Consider the following 15,565-nt stretch of genomic DNA (forward strand, 5'->3'; position numbering starts at 1 on the left):
CAATAGATATTTTACAGTCTGCTGTAAGGAGAGCAATTCCTGAAGAAAAAAAAATACACACACCTGGATGCCTGAACACTGAAAGAAACATCTCACCATGAGAAATTAAAATGGAATGGGGACACAGATGAAATGCTACCAGAGGGGCAAGGGGTGGAACAAACAAACCAGGAACAAAAATGAATGCCCAGCAGACACTGCTAAGCAGCCCTCTACTGCCACCTTATGGAATCATGAGATTTCAAAAATGACTGAATATTTGCCAGTGGTTGGAAGCTTATTAGTAATATTGGCAATATTTTCTATAACTTGTAATAGATTTATATACGCTGGATAGCTAAGACTGTAATCCTTTATCCTACTCAAAGCCTTTAGCATTATGCTGAAGATACTCAAAATTAAATGCTACATGGGCTTTTGGGAGCAGTAATTCCTACCAAGATGAATGGAAGGGACCTAGACTTTATTGCTGCAGCTTATGCCAAAATTGGCGCACAAAAACTCCAGAGCAGCTAACTCACTTGATTCACCACTCAGCTCTCAGCATTCACCAGCAGGTGCTGGGAGTTAAGGCAAATGTAATGAACAGCCCATGTTTTTAAGCTGAATTAGTTCTCAGCTATCCACACTGTATATAGTCTCCCATGAATACACCAATAAGTATTTAGCCTTTGGGGCCATTTTTGGATAGGTGGTCTGTAAATCAGACACATATAGAGAAAGAACCCTGAATGGACCCCTCGCACACAGACAACCTCACTATCAAGTACATTGAGCAAACAAATGGGACACACCAGTGCCTTTGATTAGTAAGGAAGAGAGGTAAAGGGGAACACACTGGATGCAAAAATCTAGAAGTGAAAGGCAGTTTTACCTGCTGCTTGTTCCATTCTGTCCCTTATTCCAGTCCCTTCTAAGCAGTTCAGAGAACACTGGAGCTACTTAGTTCTCCTGGGTATTCCTCTAGATTCTTGCATGTGCTAGAAAGCCATGGAGATGACCCTTTAGGTCAGCAGGCCAGCCCACAGCCTGAGCTGATCCGTCCAAATTCCAGTTTCTTCCTCAGGACCAAAAACGCAGGACGTGGGTGCAAATAAAATCCCCACCCTGAAAACTGTGGCGCAAACTCAGTCCAGGAGCTGAAAGCCTAGCAGCACACCTGCTTGCTTTCTGCACAGGAAACCAGGCTCTCGAGAAGAGTGACACCCCACCCCTCACCTCAACCTTTCCCAAACACAAATGCGGCCTGATTTCCGATAAAGCAAACGTAATCTCTCCTCTGCCGAACATGGAAAATCAGAGAGCCAAAAGAATTCCTGACCCTCCCACGTCATCCCACCAGCTTTTTATAAAAAGGGACAATTTTATCTGAAAGAGATTAACTGTAAGAACATAGCAGATAAGAGCTTTCAACAGCAGGTGCTGGATGATTACTCACTTTATGTGCAGGGAGACCTTTTAACTTGTTGCTGTCCTTTGCTTACCCAGTGTGTTGCATGAGGAAAAATCTCTCCCTTCTAATTAAGCACGTATGCCCTAAGCACTCTGCTCAATTAGCGTCTAAGGCCCTGACAAACTTCTACAAGAACTATAAGGAGGTTCAGGCAATTGAAAAGCTTTAGATCAGACGTTTTCAAACTGTGGGGCATGCCCCCTTAAGGGTTTGGGGAGGGTTAGCAGCAATGCCAGGCAGGCCAGCCCCCACGGGGAGGGGAGGGGCAAGGAGGGAGCCCCACCTGCACCCCCTCCAACTAACCTTAGCCTGTGGGTCAGTGTCAACCTCTGCTGATTTGCACTCCCGGCAGCCTCCGTCCCCAGAGACCATGGCACGTACCTTCCCTTACTCTGAAAACCTGAGGGGCTATGGGGAAAGGGGCAGGTAGTAGCCCTGCCCTAGCAGTGCAGCCCGACTGCAAGGTAGAAGCAGCCGGCTGCTGAGGAAGCCTAGGCTGGGCCATTGGTAAGTATCTGTGTATTTGAAACTTGCCGCAAAGGGGGTGGGGAGGCTCAGATCAAAAGGTTTAAAACTCCCCGCTTTAGATTAAGTAGTGAGACTTTACGAAGTGAAAGTCCATAGTGTGGAGACCATTTGTGTTCAAACTTGCAATCCATGGAAATGATCAAATTAACACATACACAAAACTTAAATACTGAATTGAACCAAAGTTCTTAACATCTGAAACACCTGATATCAGAAAGGCACTCCAATGTTAGTGTGGAGACACTCGTGGTTTGTTCTAGTGTCTATTCTGGATTGACATTCTAAACTATCACTTGAAAAAATGTATTTTTCTGGTCTAACCCTCTGGAGACCAGATTCCCATGCTGTTTTGCAGGCGGCTCTAGAAAACAACACGAAGGGTTAACAGCCATACTAGGAACCCACACTTTGTTAGGTCATTGTGTTCTGACTCTGGACAAAACAAGAATCACGAGGTACAATGGTCTTGCCAAAATCTGCTCTTCCAAGAGCACTGACGAAGGAGGGCATGGGTTAAGTTATTAATATAGATTACAGAACTTACTTAGCTATCTACATGCTGCCTTAATTAGCAAATGGATCCCTGAAACATTGCAGCGCTTATTCAAAAAATAAGGGAAACCAACCATTTACCATTTGTCTGAAACTGATTATACATCAACAGCTTGCTCTGTGCACTAAGCACCTTCCTCCATTTCGATGGGTCTTTCATAGGGGAACACTGGAAAGAAAGTTATGTTACAAAATAGGAAACTGATTATAAAACCAACACCAACTGGCAGAGGAACTAGGGAGGGACAGAAGCAGTAAACTAAACGACTCCTAATTCTTGCATAAACTGATTAGATTTCAACTTCAGAAATGTCCCTTTAAACTACTATCGCCACCAGGAGCTCAAAGGCCTGGTCTACACTTATAACTCATACCAGAAGAGCTATGCCAGTTAAAAATAAAGTCAGGTGTAATCAGCATAGATTCATAGATTCTAGGACTGGAAGGGACCTCGAGAGGTCACCAAGTCCAGTCCCCTGCGCTCATGACAGGACCAAATACTGTCTAGACCATCCCTGATAGACATTTATCTAACCTACTCTTAAATACCTCCAGAGATGGAGATTCCACAACCTTCCTAGGCAGTTTATTCCAGTGTTTAACCACCCTGACAGTTAGGAACTTTTTCCTAATGTCCAACCTAAACCTCCGTTGCTGCAGTTTAAGCCCATTGCTTCTTGTTTTATCCTTAGAGGCTAAGGTGAACAAGTTTTCTCCCTCCTCCTAATGACACCCTTTTAGATACCTGAAAAATGCTATCATGTCCCCTTTCAGTCTTCTCTTTTCCAAACTAAACAAACCCAATTCTTTCAGCCTTCCTTCATAGGTCATGTTCTCAAGACCTTTAATCATTCGTGTTGCTCTTCTCTGGACCCTCTCCAATTTCTCCACATCTTTCCTGAAATGCGGTGCCCAGAACTGGACACAATACTCCAGTTGAGGCCTAACCAGCGCAGAGTAGAACGGAAGAATGACTTCTCGTGTCTTATACAGCTGTGCTTGTATAAGTTTTAGTGCAGATGCACTTACATCAGCACTGAAGTGCTTTTGCTGGTATGGCTTGTCTTTCTTGGGGAACTGCATAAGTAGGGCTTCTGGATTTGGGGGGTTTATTAAATTCATTTTGGGGGGTTATTTTCAGCAATTTGAGTTTTATAAGGCGATTCAAATGGGGGGGGGGGGTGAGGCCCTCTGTATATACTGTACTGAGTAATGGCGTATTACATGCACCCGTTATAATAGTATGTACTGTAATGAGTCATCTTTGTAATGTTCCCTAGAGCCCTTTAATGTAGCACTGTTTTAATCAGCACTATGTTAAAGCACACTAGGGAACCTTCAGCACACACCAGGAGGATCTACATGGACCAATTAACATTCAATCCATTAACATGCTTTAGAAATCATACCACCATAACCCACATTATGCTCCATGTAGACAAGGCCTTAGATACAAGTAACCCGTTCCACCCATTTCATTAATATTATTATTGAATCAGGGTGTTTTATTAGTGTTCATCAGTTAGAGCTGAAAATCAGAAGCCTTATGTGCAAGCTATGCCAGCAGAACCACTTTTATGCTGGCATTAGCTATGTCATACCAGGCGGGTTTGCCAGCATAGCTATGCCAGCAAGACTTTTTTGTACCGTAGACAAGGGACTTGCCCCCCAATCCTTTCAAAAAATCCTAGGGGAAGCTCATATCTCTCAGCACATGGCACTTCAAAACAAGTGGTCCACTCCACACAAACTTTTCAGCCAGTCCCTGGAGGGTGTGGCCCCTTATAGCCGAAGGTTTAGCAACCTCATCTGAATCAGCCCTGCTTGATGGAAGGCTTCAGAGAAGTCCAGACCCCTGCGATGCTTGTTCTGGGACCGGACATCTCACAGCAATACCAGACAAATCGAACAGCGAGTCAGGACTGCCAAGATCTTCCTGAAAGTCATATCCATCTACAAGGGACATTAGTAACTGGACTCAGAACAAGTGGGCTGCATTCAGACTGGTGGGGGATGAGGAGAACATGGCCACCACTCGTGATGCTCAATGCAAGGTAAGGCTGTGAGGGGTAGCGAGCACTGCAGTGAAGGGGCGGACACAGTTCCTTGGGAAAAAGCGATCAAATAGCTGGTAACAGTTGAGAGAAATCATTGTGACAGCAGCAGAAGGGACAGCCTCTCAGCTGTGTAAAGATCTTTCACAGGCAGTAAGGGTCATCATTGCACCTCAGAAAAACAATCACCTGACCAATAGCGTGCCTGCAGTTCCAATTAGGAAAGCTATGGGAGCCCTTACCATCCATGGCAGAGCACAAACCCAGGAAGGCTGATCAATTAGCCTTGCATATGGAGGGGAAGGACTTGCATGTGAGATTTTTATATACTGCTTCCATAAGCCTGTAATCCATGCCTTTCTGAGAATTTTATTTACACAGTTTGGCCTAGCCTGGACAAAGATTTTACAATAGGGAGCAATCCTGCATTGGCAGGAAATAATCTAGACAGCCTAACAGTGTTCTCCATCTCCAATTTCTCTAATTCCATGAAAAATCAGCTGGCAAAAATACTAGAGCAGCACAGGAGGCAGAGCATCTTTCCAGCTAGCAGGCTCAGCAACAGAATGCAGCAGCAGAATTAAGGGGACACTAACATACAGCTGTACATTATATACAAGTATCTAAAATCAGCTCTCTTACAGGACACGGGCAGCAGTTTGGTACGGCATATTCCAACTGCATAGGATAATCCCCACAGGGATTTGTGAGCTTTTAAAGGAAAGATGCAGGTGCTTAAGATGTGATGCTTAAGTGATTATGCAGCATTTGCCAATCACAATATTTTGGTAGCCAGAAGAACAAAGTGGCAAAGACACAGCGAGAGACAGCAGAGCAAGCCAACATTTAAGACAGAGAAGTGTGCCGCCTGCAGTGGAGACAGAAGCGCATCCCAGACCGCTTTTCTAGTCATTTCTCCTAAACCTAACAAAGTGTTTCACTTTAATCTTTTGGCTTCAGACAGTCTAAGGCCGAATGTTATGGAGGCATCTCACTGTTCTAATATTATCCGGTGGGCTTGTTTACATGTTATTGTTGCTAAGAGGAACTTGGAGCTTTGGAAACACTGTACCAGACCAGAATGCTATTCATAGAATCACAGACTTTAAGGTCAGAAGGGACCATTATGATAATCTAGTCTGACCTCCTGCACAATGCAGGCCACAGAATCTCACCCACCCACTCCTGTATCAGACCTGTGTCTGAGACACTGAAGTCCTCAAATCATGGTTTAAAGACTTCAAGGTGCAGAAACAGCTGCCATTGGGAGCTGAAATCCATACAACACTTCCCTGACAACTGTTTGCCATTTTCTGTTTTTAACAAACCGGTTTCTTTGCCAAGCAGTGCTTTTCCACTGAGGTGACCCCACTGACTTCTGCCATTTCCAAACCCTAGTTCAAAACCTGCAAGCAGTCACCGTTCCAGTATCCCTGCTGTCACGAGACTCCATGCTAACCAATGAGGCAGCTTGAACCCACTGGTGCAAAGCATGAATGAAAATACTGCATCTGATTATACAGCGAGTGGAGATGCGGCAAGGATTTGGGGGTTTCTCTTCTTTATAGAGAACAGATTTAAAAGATGGCTCACTAATAAAAATGCAAGGCACCTAAAAGGACCCGATATCATGTGTGTGAACTGGTTTTGCAATACAATTAACTTTTTAGCCTTGCCTGTCTAATTCCAATCACTCAGATATCTTGGCAGATTTCTCTCCCCAACGGCACTGCAATACTGTCAAATCAGCACAGTGCACTTTGACCAGTCTCCACAATATCCCACAATGGAGTATTCACGGCAATGACAGCATTACAAAGCATCTATGCAAGCTAAGGGGAAGAACTTGAAGGCTGCATAGCTGTAATTGACTATGGTTAAGTTTCCATTCGGATAATACATTTAACTTGGTCTGGCCAGTTGGTGCCTAAGTCCCACCTGAGCGCAGGATCCAGCTCACCCAACGGATCAGTCTGGCCACTGAGACAGATTCAGATTTTACAAACTGCAAGTTCTCATTTTCTCCCCAAACATAAGCTTCAGCCCTTATTGTTGCAAAGAAACGTCTAAATATGAACTGATGGGATATGGTCTTAGATAGTCTACAGTATCTGAAAGAAGGGCCACGGTCTTCTTTCATCAAAACACGGTATTAACTCTGAAGCCTAGTGATAACAGGTGACCTTAAGAATCCCTCAATGCTAGCTGGCAAAGTGTTCACTGTTCTATCACAGTACCACTGTTCTATCACAGTACCTGAAACTCGCTATACCTAAACACTTTGCTATCATAATATCCATTTATAAAGAGTATCATGTGAGATCTTAAACGAAAGCCAGGATCATGCTGGTCATTAATACCGTTGTAAATACGGATTATATTTTAAGTTATGACTATATACTGAAACTATGTCCTTATAGTTTTTAATCCATCTGTTATTCCCCAGCAGGGGTGAAAAACTGCTTTTGCCATATAAAGGGATGTATGTTCATTTGTCTACCTAGATTCATATGTAGATTAAACATTGTAAGCCAAACAAAACAGGGAGTTACATCTGCATTTCAAGTCAACACGAAGATGTGAATGCACCTTGGAGTCAGCACATCAGGAAGGGAACCATGGCAGGATGGGGAGGTTCATCCTGACTCTGAGGGTCAAAACAATGAGTTTTGGGTAATATGAGGAGATGGAAAAAAAAAAAGGCCATTTTAGTATTCATTTACTGAGGAAATTCCTTGAAGGGTGTGGCATATACTCATGAAAACTTGGATCATGGTTTTGACTGAAAACTAGCAGCTCTGTCAAAAACTGAATCCTTGGGAGAAAATCTACTTTATAAAAGAAGAAAGGTAACCATCAATAAGTGTAGACCTAGAATGGCGTTTTACATTTTGTTTTATGTGGGTAACCATTCTGTTTCCAATATTCTTCCTCGCTATTCATTTGAATCTCTGTTCTTGATTAATAAACATATTTGTGTTTTTATTATAAATATGTTTCAGTGCTGTGGTGTTAAATAAAGTGCAACTCCTTAGCTGAATGAAAGAAGCTTATGTACATACTGTTCCCGTTGGGGACAGCAAACATATCCATTTCTGTGAGTGTCCAGTGGTGGACTGAACGCTGCCAGGGATGTTTTCAGAGGGGCCCAGGGGCTGAGGTATACCTTTTGTTACTTATAAGGCAAAGTAAGGGTTGGCAGAGCCCAGAAGAGATTGTCTGAATGACTAGCAGACCAGTATTACCAGGAAGCTGACTACCAGTTAAGCACAACCAAGTCGGGGTCTTTCACTGAGGTAAGGGGTGACTAGGTAACTAAGTCCTGGGTGGCATGAGGAACCAACACACTGGCCACAAAGACAGGATTTACACACAGTTTGCTGGTTTGCTAGAGATCACACTCCCAAGCACCGGTAAATTAGACTGAGATTCACATGTGAGAAGGTTGAGAATAGACAAGGAGAGCTTATAGTTCTTTTCTGTTTGTTTTGGGAAATGGAGGGGCATTACGTGCTCTTCCCGGGGACTCGCGAGTGACAGCAGCAGCGGTGTTGCATCAAAGTGGGGCGAAGGGGTGCCAGGGCCCCGCCCGCTCCAATCCCCGTGGCCGGGTGCGGGCCCAGGAGCACGGTCAGTGCTGCTGGGCGGACCATGGTGGGGACACTGGTGCTGCCCGAGGGGCCCGAGTTGCTGGACAGGAAGTAAAACGGCGAGCCCCGACTCCAATCTGCCACCCAGCCCCAGCCACTGGCTGCTGCCGCCGCTGTCCCCAAGCGCACTGCACCTCCCAGGCTGCCCCAACTGGGATGCTGCGGGCCAGGCGCCGCTGGTAAGTAGAGCCTTGCGCGGCTGTATCTGCATCCAATCCACTATCCGCAAAAATGGTCCGGGGATATGAAGCAGATATCCACAGATTTGCAGGGCTCTAGTGATACAGACTTTGGCTGTAGTAAACAATCTAACAATTTCCATTATAATCCTTTCCCCTCCCTCATTTTTGAACCAAGCACAGAGCTCCCCACTCAGTAGGGCTGGGAATTGAGGGGAAAGAGTTAGCTTTAGCTTACAAGAGTCTAGTTGCTTTAAACATTCTTCTCCCATTGACAGTAACTTGTCAAAACCAGGCTGCTAATTAGAAATATGCAAATCAGCATTGTGCCTTTTTTATTAAAATTTACTTGACTCTGATGCCACTGTAAGACTGTCCTGGCACATTTCACCTGTTTGCATGAAGGAATGGTGTTCATTTGATGTTCTGCACTTCCCTTTTTAAAGAAAATCTTACCTTGCATCTGAAACTGGCTACCCCAGCCTTATTTCCTGCCCATCTTAAAATAATTCCACATGAAAAAGAAAACGGCAACAGCAGCCTCATGCTTGCAGCAGTTTTTTTAAAATGCTGCTCCTCCTAGAGCATAACTGACTGTCTAGCAACCATACCAGAATTCAGCTTCTGCTTAGTTATTCCCTTTCCTTTTCCTCCCACACCCAGGTCTAGATTGTAGCTGTAGGTTGTTATGGCTGTTTGTTTTGTGGAACGAACATGTCTTAGACCACAGTTCGCTGTAGAGGTGTGTCCACACCACACACCACCACTGCAATTGGCATCAGTGTTTGTCTTTGCAGAAAGGCCTAAGACACTCAAATCTTCTAACTAACACCAAGCACCACCCAGAAAGAATGATTCTATCAGTTCTTATCTGCACACACCACAGATGAAGTTCACCATCATTCTGATCACTAACCTTCTTCGCTCCCTGACTTCTCCATTTGAGGAGTCCGTTCCAGTAGTTGACGTGGCGTTGGCAGATGTAACACCATTGGCAGTGTTGAGTAAAGTGCGATTTGTGATTACACCTAGTGGAGTGCTAGCAGAGATGTTCTCTGTATTTTTCTCTATGGTAGAGTCAGTTTGTTGCCGGTATGGGGCTCTGAAAGATACAAGACATAATGGGATACAAAGCAAGTGAACTCAATTGGCTTAGAGACCCCAATACCTTTAAGGAAACATTAGAAGCTAGGAAGAAGTTTTCCCCAATTCTATGAATACAATGGTATGATGGAATGTCATAAGAAGGCATTTTTAAGGATGTCTAGAAGAATAAGCAGTAGGAGGAATTATTCCTGACATCACTGCTGATTGTTGTAGAAGTGACTGGAAAATCTGAGGGAATTTAATTGGTCAATAAGCAGAAGGAGGGATGGTCTCAAAGCTCCTGCAATTCAAAAATAAAACCTCAGTGGCACTAGAATTTCACAGGCTGTAACGAAGAGCTACCTAGAAAAATAAGGGTGCATAGTTAATCACAAGTCAGGAAGTGACAAAGCTAAGGCTGTGTATGCAGTCTTAACGGTATGCATTGTTAAAACAGTCTGAACACAATATATGCACTTTTTCAACTGAAATGCCTCATCAGCACCCACTGTTCAGGAGCTCACTATATAATGGAACTGATTTCCAACCAGTTTAGAATTCAGAACCTCCACCCCCAGAACTGTGTATGTCAGTTAGGGACATGAGCATTCTACCGTGTTCTCTGAATGGAGCCCAGAGCCCTTACCTGGTATGCTGGCGGATTGATGCAGTAGTGTTCGCACTAAGAGATGTAGGACAGGAAGAGGCAGGTTGCCACTGGGTGCCCAATGAGGTAGATGAACCAATGGTAGTGGGTGAGGTAGCAGATGTATTACGATTGGCTGAAATGTAGGGACTGTTGAGGTCACTACTTCTACCAAATGAAGCACTGTAAAACATCACAAGATCACTCCCTTCAGCACATGGTTAACCAGTTGCTGACCATCACAGGCCCTTAGGTGAACTGGAGGGGGAATATTTAAATCTCAGCAAAATGAATGCAAGAGACATTAGACCAAGAAGAGGTCATCGAAGAGAACACTCTGGACATATATCAATGATGCAACGATGGCCCTGCTCTGTAAGTCATGGGGAGAGAATAATAGGATGGAAGTGAATCAGGGAAGTTTAGAGAACTGACAAAAACAAGGAAAATCCTGCTTCCACCTGTAGCAGCACCACTGGCACCACCAGTAGTGTTCTCAAGCTCTGGGGAAAGGTGGAGACAATAATAGAGGATCAAATCACTTAACCCAAGAAACGTATATATAGACATAGGCAGATGTTGCCTGACCCTGTTTCCAGTTGTTTATAAGTCTGCCAAACTTTTTAACAGTTTGGGCTAAAATTTTCCATGCAGGTGGTCTGCCTCAGACTAGATATTTTTGGAACATTTCAGCCAAAATGGTTCAACCATTTGCAAGAATAATGCTAGGGAATTATGTTTTGCCATGTTAAATTCTTACAGCTATTTCACTGAGAAACTCTAGCACCTCCGTGTTTGAAGCAGGGACTTGACATTTGACAGGGAGGTAGACTATGTCAGGGATGTTCCTTTTGCTGTTCAAGAAAATCCACCCAAATTTGGTTAAGTTACAAGCTTCTGAAAAAGGTCAATTTGCACATGAGCAGTAGAGACATGGAACTTTGCAGCTAAAATCTCTGAAGATTCCATCCTCACTGAGTCCCTCCCAGCTCATGTGGCTGAATTGCACGTGTATCATCCTCATAAAACTACTGAGCATGCTCCAGCCCAGGACTACATAGCTGCTGACATCTACTGAGCATGTACAACATGAGATTTTTCCAAAGACTTCTAACTTGGGTAGATTTTCTCAGGAACAGCAAGAGGCACATCCCCAACACAAAGGCCCATCTGAGTCCATGCTGCAAAGCACGGGGATACTAACACTTCTTAACGAAACTACATTTTTTCTAACATGGACAAAACATATACTTCTCTAGTCTCATGCTCAGAAACAACTGAAAGTTAAATGAAAAAAAAAAATGAAAAAAAAAAAAAAAGGCAGCCAGAAGGCAGACACCTTACATGCAAAATTTCAGCCCAAATGCTAAATGTTAACCCAAGTTATACACAACTGAAAATAGGGTATGTATAATATAGGGAAGTGGTGGTCAACTTTAAACAGGAGACACTACTTGCTTTGCCTGTAATAAATTTGACCCTTCCCCTTCATTTTATGCAAGACGATGTCAGACAATTTGAGATGAAACCTGAAACTGACCTGGTTTTTCAACTGTACATGGAATACCATGTTCACATCTGGAATAGAAGTCCAGAGACTGGGCAATGAAAGTGATTAATGGGAAGCCTTTCATGCAACAATAGACTGAAATGATCAGGACTGTGTAGATCTCTCATTCCTTCTCTAAAGTAAAGAATGGTATAGACAGAGGTGTTGGGGCACTTCTATTCACCCTCAATACAAGAACAAGGCGACATTCAATTAAACTCACAGCAACATATTTAAAACTGATCAAACCTGTACAACAAGTTCAAAAGCCAAGCCTGGGAGCTTAAACTCGTAACTTTGCTAGACACTAAAAATCACAGTCATAATAAAGACACTGGATTTACTGAAAGCTTGTCTCTCACCAACTGAAGTTGGTCCAATAAAAGATATTACCTCACCTACCTTGTGTCTCATGCATAATGAAAACATTTTCAATTATATTACATGGGGCATAGCCCTTCTATATTTTTGTCCTAAGTATGAGAGCCTAGGGAGGCGTAGGAAGAAGCTGATCATATGAGCAGGTCAGTCCATTTTGGAGTATCTGGCATCTTCCTCTGAAGTATCAAGTTGCTGTCAAAGGATCCTAGACTTGTTTGATTTGCAATGTCAATTCTTGCATGTTTTAGCATCAGCAAGTGACCTAAACTAGACCTTTAAGGCCAGTCTATACTCAGAAATGGAAGTGTTATGGTTGGTTGTCAGCAAGGGGCGCTGAGAATTGTTTCACCACTGTTGTGTGCACACAGGAGGGAGTTTGGGGGGCAGATGGGGAGAGGGAATGACACTTTCAGCATCACTGAGAAATATTCTTGTCATTTGCCAAGTCTAAAGAACACCTTCCGCAATAATAATGAAAACAGCTGTCCCCTCCTCACTAGCAGGAAAGCCCTTTTCAGCACTGATGCAGGGGGATCTGTCACTGATAGCTGGTGTCCACTAGGGGTCCATTTGCAAACATAGAGGAGCATTTATACAGTTTAAATGAATGTGTTTGAGATCAATTAAAGCAACATGTGTGGGAAATGCAGAGATTAAGAAGAAAACTAAGGTCTCAACATGGAGCAGCCTTGTATTCCTCATTAAGCCACACTGAAAAAGTGTGGAGATTTTTTCCCTTAACTACATTAAAGTATGGCACGTCCATTTTAAAGGCCCATCCTAAGATAGAGGGAATTGATTTTACAGATCTATTTAGAGACTTTGTAGTACCAGGAAGTCAAGTTTCTAGTGACAAAATGTTACCTTACGTGAAGGACAATCAGATTCCTTTCCTCATGCTACACGCTGGTGTATGAGACTAGAGTCTTTCACAACCTGTAAGTCTTTAACATTTCATACACGATCTATAAATCGTTAGCATTTATTTGTTTCTCTGCACTTTACAATGGGGGGTATTTGAGACTACTATACAAACGGATCACAAGTTCACTCTTAGTGCATAAGATGCACAAGTTATCACCTTGGTTTTTGTAGCCACATATAGCTGCACATTCTTCCTATTATGTAAAGATATTCTCCCTTCAGATGAATGCTTAAATGAGGCCTTTCAAAGGAAATAACTTGACTGTGTGCAATTCCAAAAGTGGTCTGTGCCAGCCAAGGCTTCAGCTAGTGCCTCCGAGTTTAATCATGGCACCATGGGGCGGGTTGGGCAAATATTCCTTGTAAATCTGATTTTTGGATTAGCTGAGTCACAAAGCAAGAAAGTTTTAAAATCCCAGCAGAATTGAGGTTGTTCAGTAACATTACTGACCTAAACCACGTCAGCTAAAGTGACAACATCTATGTTATGTCTAAGAGACAATCTGGCAGCAGAGGTGAAAGTCTTGCAACCAGCTGCCACCTGTGTGACTGTCAAATGAGAGAGAAGCACACTCCGTTGGCTGGTGGCATCAGATCCCAGGATAGATGTAAATTCATTGGAATGGAACACTGCCTCACAAGAAAGATCTCCTGCTTTGAAAATATCCAGCTGCTTCCCCTTGTGTATGAATAACTCCATTTACTCAGCAGCTAGATAGCCATATCCTATGAAAAGGCTGAGTTTTGCTATCATCCCCTAAACACTAGAACACAAGGAATATGGTAACATTCACAAGAATCTCCCTCACCCCATATATTCAGAGTTACGCCACATTAAGGACAAATTATTCAGTTTGAGGGTCTAGCACTTGGAAAAAAGCCTCATCTAAAAAGAAACCTGTCATCTAAAATTGTAAACTTTACTTCTCTTGCACTAATGATCTGTGATGGTTTTACACACTCAAGTTTTAAGCAACACACTTGTGAGTGAGCTTGTCATTTCACAAGGCAAGTTCAGGGGTGAAAATTTCACCATCCCCCTTCACTAGGAGCAAGCTTCCTCCCTCTCTCAATTGAGATGAGAGAAGTCTAGAATATAACGGTTGTCATAATGGCCATTGGTCCATTCAGTCCAGGAGCAGTCAATACCAGGTGAACCTCTCCCTTCCAAACTGATAATGGACAGGGCCAACTGAGAAAAGCTGTATGCAGAGCAAATTTCTTTCCTGACTCTGCCTTCCCATCCCATCAGCAAGCAGCAGTTGCCTATGTAGAGTGGCACATGCACCTGCACAAAAGCTATTTTCCTGCTGCCAGAAGAAATGGACTATGTTGCCTGATTTTGGATACCAGTCACATTCCTCACAAGTCTGGCTGTTAATGCTCATGAACTCTGGAGCACTCATTTTCTGCTCCAGCTGCTGGCGTTGGACTTAAGAGAAGCAGCACAGACAGGAGAGAAGAGAAACAGGAATGCTCCAAGTTATTTTTGGATAGTTTGTTATCCAAAGTTGTGCAGTAACGTGCAACACCATTAGAAATGGACTCCCAGACCTGTTTAGGGCCCCCACAAGACTGCATTTTACAATTCCGTTAAGCCAAGGGTGCAGTAAGAGGAATTTTGTTTTTAGCGATCTAACACAATTACACCAATATAATTTGTTGAAAAAGTTTGCATCTGAATTATGCAAACACAATTTTTAAAGTTTAGCCCAACGTGTTAAAATCCATGAAAATCTAAGTCGCAGACGACAGGGTTTATAATGAAAAAGCTAAGCAGGCCTGGATGTTTGCTGCTGGGTGCGGGAAAGCAATGAGGACACCAAGGCCAGCCACACTAATGCAGCAATTAGAAAGAAAGCAACCACTCAAAAGCCTGGATGGCATGTTAAGAACTTAAGTTGCTTACTGAGCCAAACTGATTTTAACTGTTACAGGTGGTACCTTTTCAGGTAGGTAGATACGTAGGTGGAAGGTGCACCAGTCTGGGGGGCTTCGTTTCCCTTTGGTTCATCCCTCCACGGCTGCCGGGTGTAGGAGCCACTCCTCACCAGGTTAACAGCAGATTCTCTGTTGAGGCAGAAGAGAGCACTTCGGCAGTTTAAAAAGACTCTGGAGCCATGTTGTCGTGGTTTATCACACTGCTGAGCACGAAGTTAAGTGCTGGAGTCTCAACATCCAGTGGCAAGATCAAAGAGCCCTCCACATTCCGGCAATACAAACCCTTTTCCAGCTACAGTCCTGATTCACCACAGGGATAACGGGGACATTTTGATTAACTATTCCCCTTAAAATTAGCTCTAGTAATTCCCAAGTATTACTTATTTAATGTCACAAGAATGCATAGTGTTTTGCACACACATTAACACAAGGTCTCTGACCACAAGCACTTGATCCAAATTCAGACTGTTTATAGAAAATCACTTCATACATTAGACCTAGAAAGATCTTGCTCTCCCTGCCTCTCTCCTTTTACCTTCTGAGACATCAAGGACTGGTCACTGCCAGAGACAGGATACCAGGCCACGGATCAATGGCCTGAGCCAATATGGTAAGTCTTAGG

At 43.4% G+C, this 15,565-nt stretch overlaps 1 protein-coding gene across 1 annotated transcript in view; it reads right to left on the bottom strand.

The window, feature by feature from the left end:
• The window catches only part of PPP1R12B (protein phosphatase 1 regulatory subunit 12B), a 160,045-nt gene that overhangs the window by 78,450 nt on the left and 66,030 nt on the right, over positions 1-15,565 (bottom strand). Inside the window, 3 exon segments of the mRNA XM_034767616.1 lie at positions 9,333-9,518; positions 10,149-10,331; positions 14,947-15,072. Of these exon segments, the coding sequence (XP_034623507.1) occupies positions 9,333-9,518; positions 10,149-10,331; positions 14,947-15,072 (495 nt within the window).

The sequence above is a fragment of the Trachemys scripta genome, chromosome 4 (assembly GCF_013100865.1).
Source record: "Trachemys scripta elegans isolate TJP31775 chromosome 4, CAS_Tse_1.0, whole genome shotgun sequence".
NCBI lineage: Eukaryota > Metazoa > Chordata > Testudines > Emydidae > Trachemys > Trachemys scripta.